The 18,821-nt window shown below is 42.1% G+C and overlaps 1 protein-coding gene across 2 annotated transcripts in view; it reads left to right on the top strand.

The window, feature by feature from the left end:
• Positions 1 to 4,319: 4,319 nt before the first annotated feature.
• Positions 4,320 to 18,821, top strand: part of LOC115208476 (apoptosis-stimulating of p53 protein 2) — a 50,971-nt gene continuing 36,469 nt past the window's right edge. The window contains exon 1 of one of the 2 annotated variants that reach the window (XM_029776558.1): positions 4,320 to 4,846. In XM_029776558.1, the coding sequence (XP_029632418.1) occupies positions 4,820 to 4,846 (27 nt within the window). In that variant the 5' untranslated portion in view covers positions 4,320 to 4,819. Of the gene's footprint in view, positions 4,847 to 9,054; positions 9,211 to 18,821 lie in introns of those variants that run through there. The other variant, XM_029776559.1, reaches the window with a different exon arrangement.

Below are 18,821 nucleotides of genomic sequence, written 5' to 3'. Positions count from 1 at the left end.
CAAAACATATATGTTACGAATTCTGATTTGTTGTTGCTAACCTTAGCTAGGTGGCTGGGTGGCAAATGCTAACATTAGGTAGGTGGCTAATGTTAGCTAGGCTAGAGGTTAAGGTTACGAGATAGGTTAAAGGGTTATGGGAAGGGTTAGCTAACATGCTAAGTAGCTAAAAAGTAGTAAGTAGTTGCAAAGTTGCTAATTAGTTCAAATGCTAAAGTTTTCCGTGATGAGATTTGAACACGCAACCATTGGGTTGCGAGACTTTCGCGGTGTACGCCTACCCATCCACACTACTTTCATTTTTTCCTTAAAGGTGCAATATGCAGAAATTGCTCCGCCTTTACCTGGATGCTAAAATTCTAATAGTTCTTCTAATTTCAGGTTGTGACAAAACAAGCAATGTAGAGAATCAATTTAACATCTAAACCACTGTGAAATATCTTTTCAATAACCCAAAATTATTTTATTTTCAGCTTTTTGAAGCTGGTGTACAAAACTGAAAGTAAATGATACAAAAAATTAAGAACGGGAAGCATCGAAATAGCACACTTAAAACAGATCTACCTCTTCTTAGACTTGCTTTCAATGAGAATGACAGATCTATAACTCATATTACCAGGATGTGTACTCAGAGCCTGTGTTGACCAAAAATGCCATCATTGACATTTTCAACCTGTCCCTGACCCAGTCTGTAATACCTACATGTTTCAAGCAGACCACCATAGTCCCTGTGCCCAAGAACACCAAGGTAACATGCCCAAATGACTACCAACCTGTTGCACTTTGAAAGGCTGGTCATGGCTCACATCAATGCCATCATCACAGAAACCCTAGACCCACTCCAATTTGCATACCGCCCAAACAGATCCACAGATGACGCAATCTCTACTGCACTCCACACTGCCCTTTCCCACTTGAAAAAAAGAAACACCTATGTGAAAATTATGTTCATTGACTACAGCTCAGCGTTCAACACCATAGTGCCCTCAAAGCTCATCACTAAGCTAAGGACCCTGAGACTAAACACCTCCCACTGCAACTGGATCCTGGACTTCCTGACGGGCCGCCCCCAGGTGGTAAGAGTAGGCAACAACACATCTGCCATGCTGATCCTCAACACAGGGGCCCCTCAGGAGTGCGTGCTTAGTCCCCTTCTGTACTCCTTGTTCACCCACGACTGCGTAGCCAAGCACGACTCGAACACCATCATTACGTTTTCTGACAACACAACGGTGGTAGGCCTGATCACCGACAACGATGAGACAGCCTATAAGGAGGAGGTCAGAGACCTGGCAGTGTGATGCCAGGACAACAATCTCTTCAACGTGATCAAGACAAAGGAGATGACTGTGGACTACAGGAAAAGGAGGGCCGAGCACGCCCCCATTCTCATCGATGGGGCTTTAGTGGAGCAAGGTCGAGAGCTTCAAGTTACTTGGTGTCCACATCACCAACAAACTATCATGGTCCAAACACACCAAGACAGTCATGAAGAGGGCACGACAACGCCTATTCCCCCTCAGGAGACTGAAAAGATCTGGCATGGGTCCTCAGATCCTCAAAAAGCTTCACATCTGCACCATCAAGAACATCCTGACTGGTTGCATCACAGTCTGGTATGCCAACTGCTTGGCATCAGACCGCTAGGTGCTACAGAGGGTAGTGCGTACGAACCAGTACATCACTGGGGCCAAGCTTCCTGCCATCCAGGACCTGTTTACCAGGCGGTGTCAGAAGAAGGCCTTAATAATTGCCAATGACCCCAGCCCCCCTAGTCATAGACTGTTCTCTCTGCTACCGCACAGCAAGCGGTACCGGAGTGCCAAGTCTAGGTCCAAAAGGCTCTTTAGAAGCTTCTACTCCCAAGCCATAAGACTCCTGAACAGCTAATCAAATGGCCACCCAGACTATTTGCATTGACACCCCTTTTTCTTTTTACAGTGCTGCTACTCGCTGTTTATTATCTATGCATAGTCACCCCCGCACATTGACTCGGTATCGGTACCCGCTGTATATATCGCCTCGTTATTGTTATTTTATTGTGTTACTTTTAAAAAATATATTATTTTGTAAATATTTTCTTAACCAACAATGCAGTTTTAAGAAAAATAAGAGTTAAGGGCTTGTAAGTAAACATTTCACGGTAAGGTGTTGTATTCGCACGTGAAAAATCAAATCAAATTTTATTTTTCACATTTGTCACCTTACCGTGAAATGCTTACTTACAAGCTCTTAACCAACAATGCGTTTTTAAGAAAAAAAGAGAGTTAACAAAAATATTTACTAAATAAACTAAAGTAAAAAATAAAAGAGCAACTATAAAATAACATTTGATTTGAATTTGGTTTGGTCGCCAAAAAAGTCTTACTCAACCATATATACCAAACGTAACATATCATACTCATTTGACTGTAAGTTTACTATGTTACGGATAGCTTTATAAGACCGGGCTGCTATGACAGTATTTTCGGCAGTTATATGCAACAACAAAACAGTGTTCATTAAAAACGAATCTATTAATACACTGCTCAAAAAAATAAAGGGAACACTAAAATAACACATCCTAGATCTGAATGAATGAAATAATCTTAATAAATACTTTTTTCTTTACATAGTTGAATGTGCTGACAACAAAATCACAGAAAAATAATCAATGGAAATCCAATTTATCAAGGTCTGGATTTGGAGTCACACTCAAAATTAAAGTGGAAAACCACACTACAGGCTGATCTAACTTGATGTAATGTCCTTAAAACAAGTCAAAATGAGGCTCAGTAGTGTGTGTGGCCTCCACGTGCCTGTATGACCTCCCTACAACGCCTGGGCATGCTCCTGATGAGGTGGTGGATGGACTCCTGAGGGATCTCCTCCCAGACCTGGACTAAAGCATCCGCCAACTCCTGGACAGTCTGTGGTGCAACGTGGCGTTGGTGGATGGAGCGAGACATGATGTCCCAGATGTGCTCAATTGGATTCAGGTCTGGGGAACGGGCGGGCCAGTCCATAGCATCAATGCCTTCCTCTTGCAGGAACTGCTGACACACTCCAGCCACATGAGGTCTAGCATTGTCTTGCATTAGGAGGAACCCAGGGCCAACCGCACCAGCATATGGCCTCACAAGGGGTCTGAGGATCTCATCTCGGTACCTAACGGCAGTCAGGCTACCTCTGGCGGGCACATGGAGGGCTGTGCGGCCCCCCAAAAGAAATGCCACCCCACACCATGACTGACCCACCGCCAAACCGGTCATGCTGGAGGATGTTGCAGGCAGCAGAACGTTCTCCATGGCGTCTCCAGACTCTGTCATGTCTGTCACATGTGCTCAGTGTGAACCTGCTTTCATCTGTGAAGAGCACAGGGCGCCAGTGGCGAATTTGCCAATCTTGGTGTTCTCTGGCAAATGCCAAACGTCCTGCACGGTGTTGGGCTGTAAGCACAACCCCTACCTGTGGACATCGGGCCCTCATACCACCCTCATGGAGTCTGTTTCTGACCGTTTGAGCAGACACATGCACATTTGTGGCCTGCTGGAGGTCATTTTGCAGGGCTCTGGCAGTGCTCCTCCTGCTCCTCCTTGCACAAAGGCGGAGGTAGCAGTCCTGCTGCTCGGTTGTTGTCCTCCTACGGCCTCCTCCACGTCTCCTGATGTACTGGCCTGTCTCCTGGTAGCGCCTCCATGCTCTGGACACTATGCTGACAGACACAGCAAACCTTCTTGCCACAGCTCGCATTGATGTGCCATCCTGGATGAGCTGCACTACCTGAGCCACTTGTGTGGGTTGTGACTCCATCTCATGCTACCACTAGAGTGAAAGCACCGCCAGCATTCAAAAGTGACCAAAACATCAGCCAGGAAGCATAGGAACTGAGAAGTGGTCTGTGGTCACCACCTGCAGAACCACTCCTTTATTGGGGGTGTCTTGCTAATTGCCTATAATTTCCACCTGTTGTCTATTCCTTTTGCACAACAGCATGTGAAATTTATTGTCAATCAGTGTTGCTTCCTAAGTGGACAGTTTGATTTCACAGAAGTGTGATTGACTTGGAGTTACATTGTGTTGTTTAAGTGTTCCCTTTATTTTTTTGAGCAGTGTATATTTTTGTAGTCCAATTTGTTTATGAGCATGATAGCTCTACTTTTAAATGATGGTGGACGCAGCTTGTTTGCCATTAGCCAATCAGCGTTTCTCAACGAGTTGAACGCATGTGAACGCACACAACTCCTATATACCGCTTCACAACTGATGATTACCACCTTCCCACTTGGTTATGAACGCAGCATTATTATATTCGCAGATCGCGTCACTCGATTTTGGGTTGGGTTGCAGTCGTTTGTTAATTCAACTGATAGCTTTCCTAGTGGGTAAATGCCCTTAAAGATACACATTCGTCTAAAAATGTTAGTCTTTAATAGATAGATTAAATATGGATTGAAAATTGGTTTTAACAGTGGACGTACAGTAGGCTATTTCTGCCGTTCTATTATTCATGGCTGCACATTTGTACAAAACCTTTGTTTGGCCAAATGGCCATGTCGATCAGGTGGCCACCGGACTAATCCTGAGAAATTATTTCAAGGGGTAGATCGTTGTCATTGAGAAGGGCATTGTTACAATACCACTGCAACAGGTCTCCAGTAAAGACAACATCAATAATTGTGGAACAGGAGAATGTAAATTAGAGAGGCGCTCGTGCGTATAATAGACGGGGGCGACAGAAAAAGGAATAAACTTGATCCGATGTCACTGCTCTGTTGGGTTATCGAATACGTGAGGGATTTGATATCATCGAGTCGAAGATAGCAGTAGCCAACGTTGCATGCGATACGGAGCCAATATGATGCCGGTGAGTTATTGTAACAGACTGCATGTTCCTTTGATGTGCGTGTTATGATTTTGATTAGACAATACAGAATTGTTTAGAATGTGCCCTCACTCCTTAGGCTATGTTTTATCTAGTTCCTCAGCATCTAGTTCTCTATTATATTGAGACAAAGGCAGGATATCCACACAAAATCTGAGTAGGGTTTTAGCACACGGACAATCAACATGTTGCTGGCAACAGTGGCATACAGTGTAAACAATAGCAGGTTCTGTAAATACTGTATATTTTTTGTAATTTAGCAGATTTATAGGAGCAATTAGGGTTAAGTACCAAGGCAACGTCGACAGAATTCAGACCTAGTCATGTCGGGATTCGAACCAGCAACGTTTCGGCTACTGTCCCAACGCGCTTAACCGCTAAGCTACCTGCCGCGCTTGTAGCCTTCAATTTTCAATTGATCACTGGCTGCATTAATGACTTTCAGTAAACCCAGTCTTCCAATCCAGGGTAATAATACAGGACAGTGGGCTATTAACTGTTTGTAACCTTACTTATAACGTTTGAATACCCCACATCTTGGCCAATTATGGGCTTCCTTGACCAGAGTGTTGTATACAATATTAGCGTGATTAACAATAGTGGAATCGGAGGTTTGCCTTCAAAATAAAAGACCCCCATTGAAACTGATGAAAACCGATTAACATTGTGGAATCATGTCACAATTGTACTAGCTACTGCTAAACAAAGATGGGGTGTTATATAAATTCAACAAAATACGATAACTAGTTAATTTGACACAGAAGTAAAAATCAAATTGCACTGCAGATGTATAGACTTCAGAATTGCACTGGGGGCATACATATACTTTTTTATTTAACCAGGCAAGTCAGTTAAGAACAAATTCTTATTTACAATGACGGCCTAGGAACAGTGGGTTAACCACCTCGTTCAGGGGAAGAAAGACAGATGTTTACCTTGTCAGCTCAGGGATTCAATCTAGCAACCTTTCGCTTACTGGTCCAATACTCTAACCACTAACCACTAACCCTAACCTGCTGTAATGTTAGGATTCCAAAGCTATACGATACTACAGATAGCAAGTTAATTATCTCACATCTCAGAAAGGATGTGTAATCTTGTACTTCTTGTTGACGAAATTTGTGCTAATGTTAAGTTTTTGAGCTACCACCCAATAGACTCTCATTCATTCCTTGACTGAGAGCACTCCTTGTCCCAGAATCGCCCAGAATGCACCTCATGGCCCATTGACGTAGCATGGGCAATGTTTCCCATCTCAAAAGTATATCTGCCGTTGCGAATGTCAAACTCCACTCTGTGAGGCACATCGATCTGCAAGTTAAGATTGTAAACTCCTAAATTGATAGTGCAGTTTGTTTAGGCAATTTTACAGCAAACTAGCTTCTTTACATGCTGATATTTCTTTGGTATTATTGTGTGTAGCTAAGTTTGCTAGTTAGCTATCTAGCCAAACAGCCAGCCCATAGAAAGCATTGCATTATGGATTTTGTAAACGACTTGAGTTGCAACAGATTTCCACAAGGATTTTCATTATTCCTACCAACCTTATTATAATGGCAAAATTAGAAATTTGTTCACAAAAATATTGTTCTCACATATTCGTTTTTTTTAACACTGTAAATTTGAAGGAATGAGTGGTTTGGAGTGGATTTTTCCTTCCAATCTCACCAGTCCACCTACTGTATGTGTATTGAACATGTACAGCCTTACCTATGGATCCTGGGTTCATGAAATGGGGTTCCAGCCTACTTCGTGACACCCACAGATTACAATTCTAAAGAGTTTGCACAAATATTAGTGTTGTAGCTCTTATCACGGGATTTTATTTTCACTAGTTTCATCGGTTTGCATCAGTTTCAATGGCAGACTTTTATTTTGAAGGCGAACCACCAATTCCACTATTGTTGCTCATGCTAATGTAGTTCAGAAATTCCATGTGTTCTCTGAATGTCTAGCTATCAGGTTCTGCTTTCCTTAAATCATATCTCATGACTCATGACATTTCAGAAATTAAAGAATGGTTTAAAATCATGCAGCATGCATATGAGGTTAACTGCCAGTTAGGCTACCACACCTTATTTAGCCAGAAAAACTTCAATGGACCACACACAAGTAAAATCCCAATTTAATGGTTTGTGGTTGTCTGACACAAACTAAGTGTATTCTGTCCATACACAACATTGTTGGATGAAATGGTGATAATGTTTTTGACCATTGCCTTTTTGTGTGTAAATCCAATGAGTGTCAAGTTGATTGATTGTAATCTCGTAAAAAAAACAACAGCCTCCCGAGTCGCGCAGTGGTCTAAGGCCATGCTTGAGGGGTCACTACAGCCCCAGGTTTGATCCCAGGCTGTGTCACAACCGGCCGTTACTGGGAGTCCCATAGGGTGGAGCACAATTGGCCCAGGTTAGGGGAGGACTTGCACCGCGTTCAGCGTCACAAATAGAACTGACTTCTATTTTAGCGCTTGGCAACACAGACGTTCGTTGGCGCGCGCGAGCAGTGTGGGTGCATTGATTGAATAACATGTATGTGTACATTTATTTTGCGACGCGAGCGGTGTGGTCAGCATGTAATGATGAATAATGACTTTCCATAAGTGAAATAGGCTATTCTCACTGGGCACAAACAGTTTTTCAAATGTTTTTTTTTTGTGATTTTTTTCTCCCCAATTGTTCAATCTGCCCAGAATGTATACCATGCATAGTCATATGAGAGGTAGTGTGAGCCTCAAATCTTAACCCACACCCAGAGCACGACTGATGTCACCAGTAAATAAAAATGTGTTCTTAACTGACTTGCCTAGTTAAACAAAGGTTAAATGAATAAAAAATAAAAACACTCTTGGGTAAGAGACTTACAAGATCCTCTTTGCGTGCTGCTAGAAAGTGTGACTGAATTTGTTTATAAAACTGTACTATGCGAAACAAAATACAAACTAATCTTCTTACAAATTTGAACAGGCTTTCCTGCATTGCACTAATCTTTGTGAGTCGTAACCTGGATAGGGTTCTATGTTTAGATTATCCATGAGGTGGGTGCAGGCTTCCACACACAATGGGCACAATGGTATTCTATTATTAGCTGGTCTGCAGAATGGTAAATCAAGATATTATCTTAGCTCTTGAGTGTGTCACTTGTTTGGCTCCCTTGAGGTCCGGTGTTTCCAAGTGAGGATTTACTGTCCTTATAGACCTTGGACATGGTAGTGTACATTATTATTACTGTGTAACAATATACCCTAGTGACGATGTGTAAATTAGAGCCAACATGTCATTCTCAACAACATCTAAACGTTTTCCCTTTTCTTGTTCAGCCAGACACTGATCTTTAAAAACAATCTTGACTAATGAGTGGATGACATATCTTGACAACAACAGTTGGACCTAGTGAAGAAGAAGATAGTTGCCTTCTCAGTTGTGTAATTCTGCTAGTTAAACATGGGTTGGAAAGTAGACGCAAAACAAGAAGTACAGCTATTTGAAGAACAATGACCCTGCATTGTTAAACTGTAATGATGGTGAGAGAAATATAACTCAGCATGCCTGTTTGTTCCTCTTGGGAGCCCTATGGTGTTGGCCCAACATCTTGTGTTTCTTTATATAGGTCGAGATCCTGGAAAATTAGTGTTGGCCCTGGTAGAACTCATAAATGTGGTGCTTAGGGTAAATCTATTTCAGGCTGTTTCATCATGTGGTTATGTGAACGGAGAATATATTTTTACTCAACTTGCAAGGACCTCCTATCTACAAGTGATTATTTGGCATGGGCAGGGGTTATACAGATAGGGGTAAATAATAGATTAGTTTATAGGCTAGACCTAACTTTGTTTTCTGGTTCCAAATATCATTGATTAGCATTGTTAAACTCATCTCACACCTGAGGTTACAGAGTGCCTTTGCAACTGTTACCACTGTGACCAGTAGCAACCACAGTCAGACACACATACACAATCTTTCTGCTGCTACATTTAGGCTATTTATACATTCATTAGGCGATTATTCAAAAGTACTGCTCCATGGCTGTGGTGGAGATTTACAATTACATTTCCCATTGTCCTAAATACCTACGTCAAAATGTAAACATTTGAGCGACTGGGTTGTGTTTGTTTTCACCCAGTACTGTTTTTCTGCTCCCAGAGTAACTCAGCACAGTGGGGGTTGGGAACGGGGGAGGGTTGCTACTGCTACGCTGATTCAATAGTAAAGTCACGTGAGCCTGGCCATATGGCCTGGGTCCAGGCCGCAGCTTAAAAACATTGGGAGCTGACCGGCGGTGGCGGCTCGCAAGCCTATCCCAATCTGCCAACATTTATTAAAGATCCACTCAACCACAAGTCAAGGGTTCGTGCTAATATCTTTTTTAAAACATGGAATGGAGAAAATGATACCGCTTTAACTGAAAAGGTCCTTGTTTCAAGAGGGAACACAACAGTTCTTTGAGGTTGGACTCAGTAGGATGGCTTTGCCCCGATGATGCATGTATCGACAGATGCTTATTTGTTGGATGCTGTTATTGGCATGAATAATTAATGACTCCAGTGGGTTGGATTACTCCTGTAGCTTGTAACTGCCTTTACATCAAACTTAACTCTATTTCCAATTAATTAGCTTTCAATTTGTGTCCGTCATGGTATATCGACAATTCACTCAACCTGTTTAACCAAATGTAATGGTCAGTTGGTCCTATAACAACTTGTGTGTATCATTTAAACTTGTTCTCTTCCCATGCCTACTTTTGAGCACTTTAGCATGTTTAGCACCACAGCACAATAATTCACCAAGAATGAATGTCACAAAAAAGGTTATTTTGATTTCCTCAAGGCGTCTCATGCAAAGTTGTTTTTTGGGAAGAAATTTGCAGGCGCAAGAAGGGCTTTGTCAGTAATTACATTTCGGATTAAGACCACCATCCACGATTAATTTGGTCTACCCCTATCAACAGTGATTTATTCATGGTTACATGATAAAATACACAACCTTTTAGTTGAAATTTGTTAATAGAATGTCTTATAGATTCTCTAGTTCGAGTCATCGTGGTCAAATGCCCGAAGTCTATGTTTATGTCACCTAATAACAGAGGAACAATTTGCAATTACAGCAGATCTTTCCAAAGATCTCATGGCACTTAGCTCATCACCTTATCCTCCACCAATTAGAATCCCTATTGCTAATGAGGTTTGTTCTCAGTCACACTGATGCGCCATTAATGAGAAGCTTAGCCTAACCGATCTCATTAGATGCCCCACACTGTGAAACATTATTACATTTTTTTCCCACAGACTAGACCTCGCAGGCCAATGTCTGATCGAAGTAGGGTTAAGTTGCCCCAGACACATCATGGGTCAGTTTTGCATTTCTAGGATTTGGGGAGGGGACGCTGATCCTAGATATGTACTTAGGGGAAACTTCACCCCCAAGCTGTCTGATCTGTCTGAATAGAAGGGCAATGTTGTGTTATTAGGGCTGCTCCCACACGCAAAGTCAAAGTGCTCTGCCTTTCCCCTGTGTGAATCAGGGGAATTGTATTCATTCAAGCCGCCTGCCATAAGTGTTTATATAGAATCTATCCATAGAATTAGAATGGATTGTTTTCAATTCTATCGTGGCTTTATTAATACAACTACTGCCTATGCACATGTCTTATTCTGAAGACTGGAATTACCTGTATGTGGGGGCTACCTGGAATACAGTGTAGCCTATAGGACAAATTCTCTCAAAGGAAGTAAAGTATTCTATTCTATTCTACTTCTGGTTCTCCAAGATATTCAGTGGGGTCTAAAATTATTGACACCCTTGATAAAGTTTAGCAGTAATGACTGTATAAAATAATTCATACTAATACAATTGCTTAGAGAAAGAGATTTTGTTTAACAAGTCATACATTATTTTTAGGTAGGGGTCAAATTTATTGACACCCCTAAAGATTCTTAAAAATAAAGTGTCAAAAGTTTAGTATTTGGTCCCATATTCCTAGCACGTGATGACTACATCAAGCTCCTGACTACAAACATGTTGGATGCATTTGCAGTTTGTTTTGGTTGTGTTTCAGATTAGTTTGTGCCCAATAGAAATGAATGGTAAATAATGTATTGTCACTTTTATTATAAATAAGAATAGAATATGTTTCTAAACACTTCTGCGTTAATGTGGATGCTACCATGATTATGGATAATCCTGAATAAATCATGAATAATGAGTGAGAAAGTTAGAGGGGCTGGAGGCTGCATTTATTGTAGCTGGGGATTTTAACAAAGCAAATTTGAGATCAATGTTACCTAAATGTTTTCTGCATATTGATTGCATGACACAAAGGGCTAATACTCTCAACCACTACTACTGTAACTTGCACGATGCATACAAAGCCCTCCCCCGCCCTCCCTTCGGCAAATCCGACCACGACACCATCTTGCTAGTACCGGTTTATAGGTAGAAACTCAAACAGGATGTACCAGTAACGAGAACCATTCAACGCTGGTCTGACCAATCGAGATTGTTTTGATCACGCGGACTGGAATATGTTCCGGTCAGCCTCAGACAACAACATTTATCTATACACTATAAATAAGTGCATTGGAGATGTCGTGCCCACTGTGACTGTTAAAACCTACCCTAACCAGAAACCGTGGATGGATGGCGGCATTCGCGAAAAACTGAAAGCGCGATCCACCGCATTTAACCATGGAAAGAGGTCTCGGGATGTGGCTAAATATAAACAGTGTAGTTATTCCCTCCGCAAGGCAATCAAACAAGGGAAATGCCGGTAGAGGGTCAAGGTGGAGTCGCAATTCAATGGCTCAGTTACGAGACGTATGTGGCAGGGTCTACACGAAATCACGGACTACAAAAACAAAAACAGACACGTCACGGATACTGACGTCACGTTTCCAGACAAACTAAACACCTTCTTTGCCCGCTTTGAGGATAATACAGTGCCACCGACGTGGCTTGCTAACAAAGACAGCCCCCCCCTCCGTCTTTCTCAGTGGCTGACATGAGAAAGATATTTAAACGTGTTAACCCTCGCAAGGCTGCTGGCCCAGACGGCATCCCTAGACGTGTCCTCAGAGCATGCGCAGACCAGCTGGCTGGTGTGTTTACGGACATATTTAATCGCTCCCTATCCCAGTCTGTTGTCTCCATATGTTTCAAGATGGCTACCATTGTTCCTGTACCCAAGAAGGCAAATATAGCTGAACTAAATGAATACCGCCCCGTAGCCCTCACTTCTGTCATCACGAAGTGCTTTGAGAGGCTAGTCAAGGATCATATCACCGGCACCTTACCAGCTACCCTAGACCCACTTCAGTGGACTTTCTGATGAGCCGCCCCCAGGTGGTGAAGGTAGGAAACAACATCTCCACTTCACTGACCCTCAACACTGGGGCCCCACAAGGGTGTGTGCTCAACCCTCTCCTGTACTCCCTGTTCACCCACGACTGCGTGGCCATGCACGCCTCTAACTCAATCATCAAGTTTGCAGATGACACAACAGTAGTGGGCTTGATCACCAACAACAATGAGACAGCCTACAGGGAGGAGGTGAGGGCACTTGGAGTGTGGTTTCAGCAAAACAACCTCTCACTCAACATCAACAAAACAAAGGAGATGATCGTGGACTTCAGGAAACAGCAGAGGGAGCACCCCCCCCCCATCCACATCGAAGGGTCAGTAGTGGAGAAGGTGGAAAGTTTTTTTAAGTTCCTGGGCATACATATCACAGACAAACTGAAATGGTCCACCCACACAGACAGTGTGGTGAAGAAGGCACCACAGTGCCTCTTCAACGTCAGGAGGCTGAAGAAATTTGGCTTGTCACCCAAGACCCTGACAAACCTTTACAGATGCACAATCGAGAGCATCCTGTCGGGCTGTATCACAGCCTGGTACAGCAACTGCACTGCCCTCAACCGCAAGGCTCTCCAGAGGGTGATGCTGTCTGCACAGCACATCACCGGGGGTAAACTACCTGCCCTCCATGACATCTACAGCACCCGATGTCACAGGAAGGCCAAAAAGATTATCAAGGACAACAACCACCTGAGCCACTGCCTGTTCACACCACTATCATCCAGAAGGCGAGGTCAGTACAGGTGCATCAAAGCTGGGACAGAGAGATTGAGAAACAGCTTCTATCTCAAGGCCATCAGACTGCTAAACAGCAATCACTAACTCAGAGAGGCTGCTGCCCACATTGAGACCCAATCACTGGACATGTTAACAAATGGATCACTAGTCACTTTAAACAATGCCACTTTAAATAATGGCACTTTAATAATGTTTCATATCTTACATTACTCATCACATGTATATACTGTATTTTATACCATCTACTGCACCGCGATTTCTGTGTATTACAGTAGAAGTCAGAAGTTTACATACACTTAGGTTGGAGTCATTAAAACTCGTTTTTCAACCACTCCACAAATTTCTTGTTAACAAACTATAGTTTTGGCAAGTTGGTTAGGACATCTATTTTGTGCAAGACACAAGTCATTTTTCCAACAATTGTTTACAGACAGATTATTTCACTTGTAATTCACTGTATCACAATTCCAGTGTGTCAGAAGTTTACATACACTAAGTTGACTGTGCCTTTAAACAGCTTGGAAAATTCCAGAAAATTATGTCATGGCTTTAGAAACTTCTGATAGGCTAATTGACATCATTTGAGTCAATTGGAGCTGTACCTGTGGATGTATTTCAAGGCCTACCTTCAAATTCAGTGCCTCTTTGCTTGACATCATGGGGAAATCAAAAGAAATCAGCCAAGACCTCAGAAAAAAAATTGTAGACCTCCACAAGTCTGGTTCATCCTTGGGAGCAATTTCCAAACGCCTGAAGGTACCACGTTCATCTGTACAAATAATAGTACGCAAGTATAAACACCATGGGCGTCATGTCCTGACCAGTGAAAAGGGTCATTTTGCCATAGTAGAATGGTCAGGGCGTGGCAGGGGGGTTGTTTTGTGTGTCTTGGGGTTTTTTGGTTCTAGGGGATTTTGTTCTAGTTTTCTATGTTTTGTTTTTATGTTTGGCCGAGTATGGTTTCCAATACCATACTCGGCCAAAACAGTAAAACGTGTCCTTTCGTTGTCTCTGATTGGAAGCCATACTTAGGCAGCCTGTTTTCCGTATTAGTCTTTGTACCTTACGGAACTGTTGTTCGTTGTTATTTTTGTGTTGAAGTGTTCTCCTATAATAAATTAAGAATGAGCAGTCTACACGCTGCGCCTTGGTCTGTTCACTACGACGCCTGTGACAATGGGACCATGCAGCCGTCATACCGCTCAGGAAGGAAACGCGTTCTGTCTCCTAGACATGAAGGTACTTTGGTGCGAAAAGTGCAAATCTATCCCAGAACAACAGCAAAGGACCTTGTGAAGATGGTGGAGGAAACGGGTACAAAAGTATCTATATCCACAGTAAAACGAGTCCTATATCGACATAACCTGAAAGCATGGAAGAAGCTACTGCTCCAAAACCGCCATAAAAAAGCCAGACTACGGTTTGCAACTGCACATGGGGACAAAGATTGTACTTTTTGGAGAAATGTCCTCTGGTCTGATGGAAACAAAATTGAACTTTGGCCATAATGACCATCGTTATGTTTGGAGGAAAAAGGGGGATGCTTGCAAGCCAAAGAACACCATCCCAACCGTGAAGCATGGGGGTTGCAGCATCATGTTGTGGGGGTGCTTTGATGCAGGAGGGACTGGGGCACTTCACAAAATAGATGACATCATGAGGAAGGAAAACTATGGGGATATATTGAAGCAACATCTCACGACATTAGTCAGGAAGTTAAAGCTTGGTCGCAAATGGGTCCTCCAAATGGACAATGACACCAAGCATACTTCCAAAGTTGTGGCAAAATGGCTTAAGGACAACAAAGTCAAGGTATTGGAGTGGCCATCACAAAGCCCTGACCTCAATCCTATAGAAACTTTGTGGGCAGAACTGAAAAAGCAAGGATCCTACAAACCTGACTAAGTTACACCAGCTCTGTCAGGAGGAATGTGCCAAAATTCACCCAACTTATTGTGGGAAGCTTGTGGAAGGCTACCCGAAATGTTTGACCCAATTTAAACAATTTAAAGGCAATGCTACCAAAAACGAATTGAGTGTATGTAAACTTCTGACCCACTGGGAATGTGATGAAAGAAATAAAAGCTGAAATAAATCATTCTCTCTAGTATTATTCTCACATTTCACATTTTTAAATAAAGTGGTGATCCTAACTAACCTAAGACAGGGAATTTTTACTAGGATTAAATGTCAGGAATTGTGAAAAACTGAGTTTAAATGTATTTGGCTAAGGTGTATGTAAACTTCCGACTTCAACTGTAGGTAGTTGTTGGGAATTGTTTGATTATTTGTTAGATATTACTGCACCATTGGAACTAGAAGCACAAGCATTTTGCTACACTCGCATTAACATCTGCTAACCATGTGTATGTGACCAATAAGATTTGATTTTGATTTGATTATTCAGAATCATGGTAGCATCCACGCTAATGTAAAAGTGTTTAGAAATATATTCTATTCTTATTTACAATAAAAGTGACTCTAAAATGACAATACATTAATGATTATGTTTTATGTTTTGTTTTGCTTTTTTTCACCCAATGTCATTACGATCTTGTCTCATCCCTGCAACTCCCCAACGGGCTCGGTAGAGGTGAAGGTCGAATCAGGCGTCCCCGAAACATGACCCGCCAAACCGCGCTCCTTAACACATGCCCGCTTAACCCGGAAGCCAGCTGCACCAATGTGTCGGAGGAAACACAGCTCTACCGACAACCGAAGTCAGCCTGCAGGCGCCCGGCCTGCCACAAGGAGTCGCTAGAGCGCGATGCCAGACCCCCCCCCGGCCAAAACCTCCCCTAACCCAGACGACGCTGGGCCAATTGTGCGCCGCCCTATGGGACTCCCAGTCACGGCTGGTTGTGACACAGCCTGGGATCGAAGCCGGGTCTGTAGTGACACCTCAAGCACTGCGATGCAGTGCCTTAGACCGCTGTGCCACTTGGGAGGCCCCACCATTAATTTCTATTGGCCACAAAATAATCTGAAACACAACCAAAACTAACTGCAAATGCATCCAACAACTTTGAAGAGTCACAAACTTGATGTAGTCATATCTTGCTAGGTATATGGGACCAAATACTACACTTCTGACTACTTTATCTCTAAGAATCTTTAGGGGTCTACCTTTTTGAGACTTTTTTTAATATTACTTGTTATACAAAATCTCTTTATTTTTGTTGCACACAATATAGCTCAGTATTTGAATTATTTATTTTATACAGTCATTATTGCTCATCTTTATCAAGGGTGTTAATCATTTCAGACCCCACTGTACATACAATACGAGATCAATTGAACGTCTGCCTTGGGGGATAGCACAAGGGCTGTCATTGGAGCTCATATACAAAAAGCCACATTTCCATAATGGCTGATTATTCTCTGAGGGGAAAAGAACATTCCCCTATTCTGTTAAAGGCTTGGTCATCCACTGCAAGGGTGCATCCAAAATGGTAACCTTTTCCCTACATAGTGCACTACTTTTAACCAGATCCCTATGGGTCCTGGTCAAAAGTATTTCCCTACATAGGGAATAGGGTGCAATTTTAGATGCAGACCATGAGCCAGCAATGATAGCTCCCCTATACATTTGTGTATGGAAATACAAGTGTGTTACTTTGCATGTAATTTGATATTCGGTCGATTTGTATTCGACAAGTCTTACAAAAGCACTAAAGATATCTTTACATGCCAAGCATTCAGTGAGTGGTGCCAAGCAAACAAGGACATGCAAGGAATTAGCATAAGCCCCCAATGTTCGCGGCCCCTTTTTTGTAGTTGTAAATAAAATATAATTATCTTTTGCTCAATATTTAATAAGGCTATATTTGGGCATTTTCGCAGCATTTGTAGGCCTTTTAGACATCAACTTTTATATGAGCCTTACCAAGTAGGGTGCAGTTCATTTCTGATTGTCCTAGATGGCCTCAAGGCTCACTCAAATCTTCCATTGTGTCTACTGCTTCCCATAGCCCTTGCCCTATGTGATAAAATGAAGGCCCAGTGCAGTGAAATAGAAAATGACAGCCTACTTCTCTTCACTTTATCAACCTCTGACACCATGCCCCACTTCTGTACTGGTTGAAGCATGGGCTTCCTTAAGACATGTATTTAGTCCAACGTTTTCCTATTACCACTCAATAAATGAATACATTAGTGTAAGTGTGGTTTGGTTGATGAACAGCGTTGAGATGTGTGCTGTATACAGAGAAACAAGCTGGGGTCCATATTTTTTTTGAAGCAGCTTTACAAGATACAAGTAGGATTCAAATCAGTTATATACTGTTAGAGTGACTGCCTTTAAAAAGCAACAGACCCCCTTGAAAATCCCCTATGTGGCATTGATAGGAGTCAGAAACAGTTATTATAGTGTCAAAATTGACTACAAAATGTAAATAGGCAAATTTTGGTCATAAAGTCAGTCTCGTCTAAAACTGAGTTTGGAACATCTGTGCGTCACAATGGGTAAATGAAGGTTGGGTTTTGATTTGACGATGTACATTTGCCCACTAACATGGGGTGAACAGCTGCAGTGATTGCTCTCTATCCAATAGCATAGACAGTGAGACAGACTGCCCAGCAGCCCGACGTTGTTTACATAAGACAACACGTCACACATGTTTTGACTTTTTGCTTTAGATTTAACTTTTTATTTTTTTTACACCAAACAACATAGCTAGATGTAAAATTGTGCAAGTAAAACATCCTCAGCAGAAACGTAAAAATGTTTTAGATTCATTCTGAGGATTTTGAAGAAGTGAAATGGGGGACAAACATTAACCAAACGCAGAAGTGGTCAGGAAACACACCTCCAAGATGAAATCCCGTTTTTCTGATGAGCAACAGAAAAACACACGTGTTCAATGGCTCTTTAAAGACAGACCCTTCAGAGAAACTGGAAAAGTCAGCTGTTCAGAGAGGTATACAGGTCTCACCTAGGCTAAGTGTCACCAGAACATTGAATAAAACAAACAAAAAATGGCAATGGTGAAATGGCAAATAGTTTAGCTTTACCCCTGGAATTGTATGCAAAAATAGGTAAACATTTATTCATTCTGAAGTTCCTTCCTCACCATAAGAGTTTTAGGAGAGAAATACATTTAAAATGTTGTTGGTAGACTTAGAAAAATTACATTGTCATGCAAAGTGGGGTGACTTCCTGTTTTAAAGAAACCAACAACAACAAACTCAGAATTAGCCTCTATTTGCCACTCCCCAATGTGTGCATGTCTGAAGGGAGGCCGAAACTTGGGAAGTAGTAGTCTTTTTGCGGATATTAATTATCTTGTTTTCTGCAAACAGGAAGTCGCCTAGCTTTGCATGATGATGTCATATGACGGAGCCTACCTTTAAGAGGGCACATGGCCATGATGTTATCCTAACTCTAATTGCCAGTCTGTGGATTTCTTGTACTCGTAGCGTGACTAGGACAGAAAGGCAATCAGTCATATCCCCAGCTGTAGTCCGATCCAGTGCCCAGATTGAGAGCATATTTTAAAAGAGGACAAAAAAAGCCTCTTTTTAAACCTTTAGTGCACAGCTGCTTCAAACCGGATACTTGAATTGGTGCGTGGAGTATCAGCTGGCAAGCTTGTGCCACGGTTTCACAAATGTAGGATCAGTCAGCATTATGAGTGGTTTAGCATTGTTAGGTGTCTCTCAGCCACTTCTGTTAAATGCCAGATGTTTGTGGCGGATGTGGAAGGCTTTATTATTTTATACTGTTGCCTCGACATAATTATGTTTCTCTCCATAATCCAACTGTGCTTGACATCATAGATTTATCATGAATGGGTTCAGGCTTGAACACCTTCGACAAATTTCAGGAAATTGGTAGACAGCTCAGTTTGACAAAGAATTTGAAAATC

This window comes from Salmo trutta, chromosome 14, assembly GCF_901001165.1.
Source record: "Salmo trutta chromosome 14, fSalTru1.1, whole genome shotgun sequence".
In the NCBI taxonomy this organism is placed as follows: domain Eukaryota; kingdom Metazoa; phylum Chordata; class Actinopteri; order Salmoniformes; family Salmonidae; genus Salmo; species Salmo trutta.
This window is presented reverse-complemented; position numbering and strand designations above follow the sequence as displayed.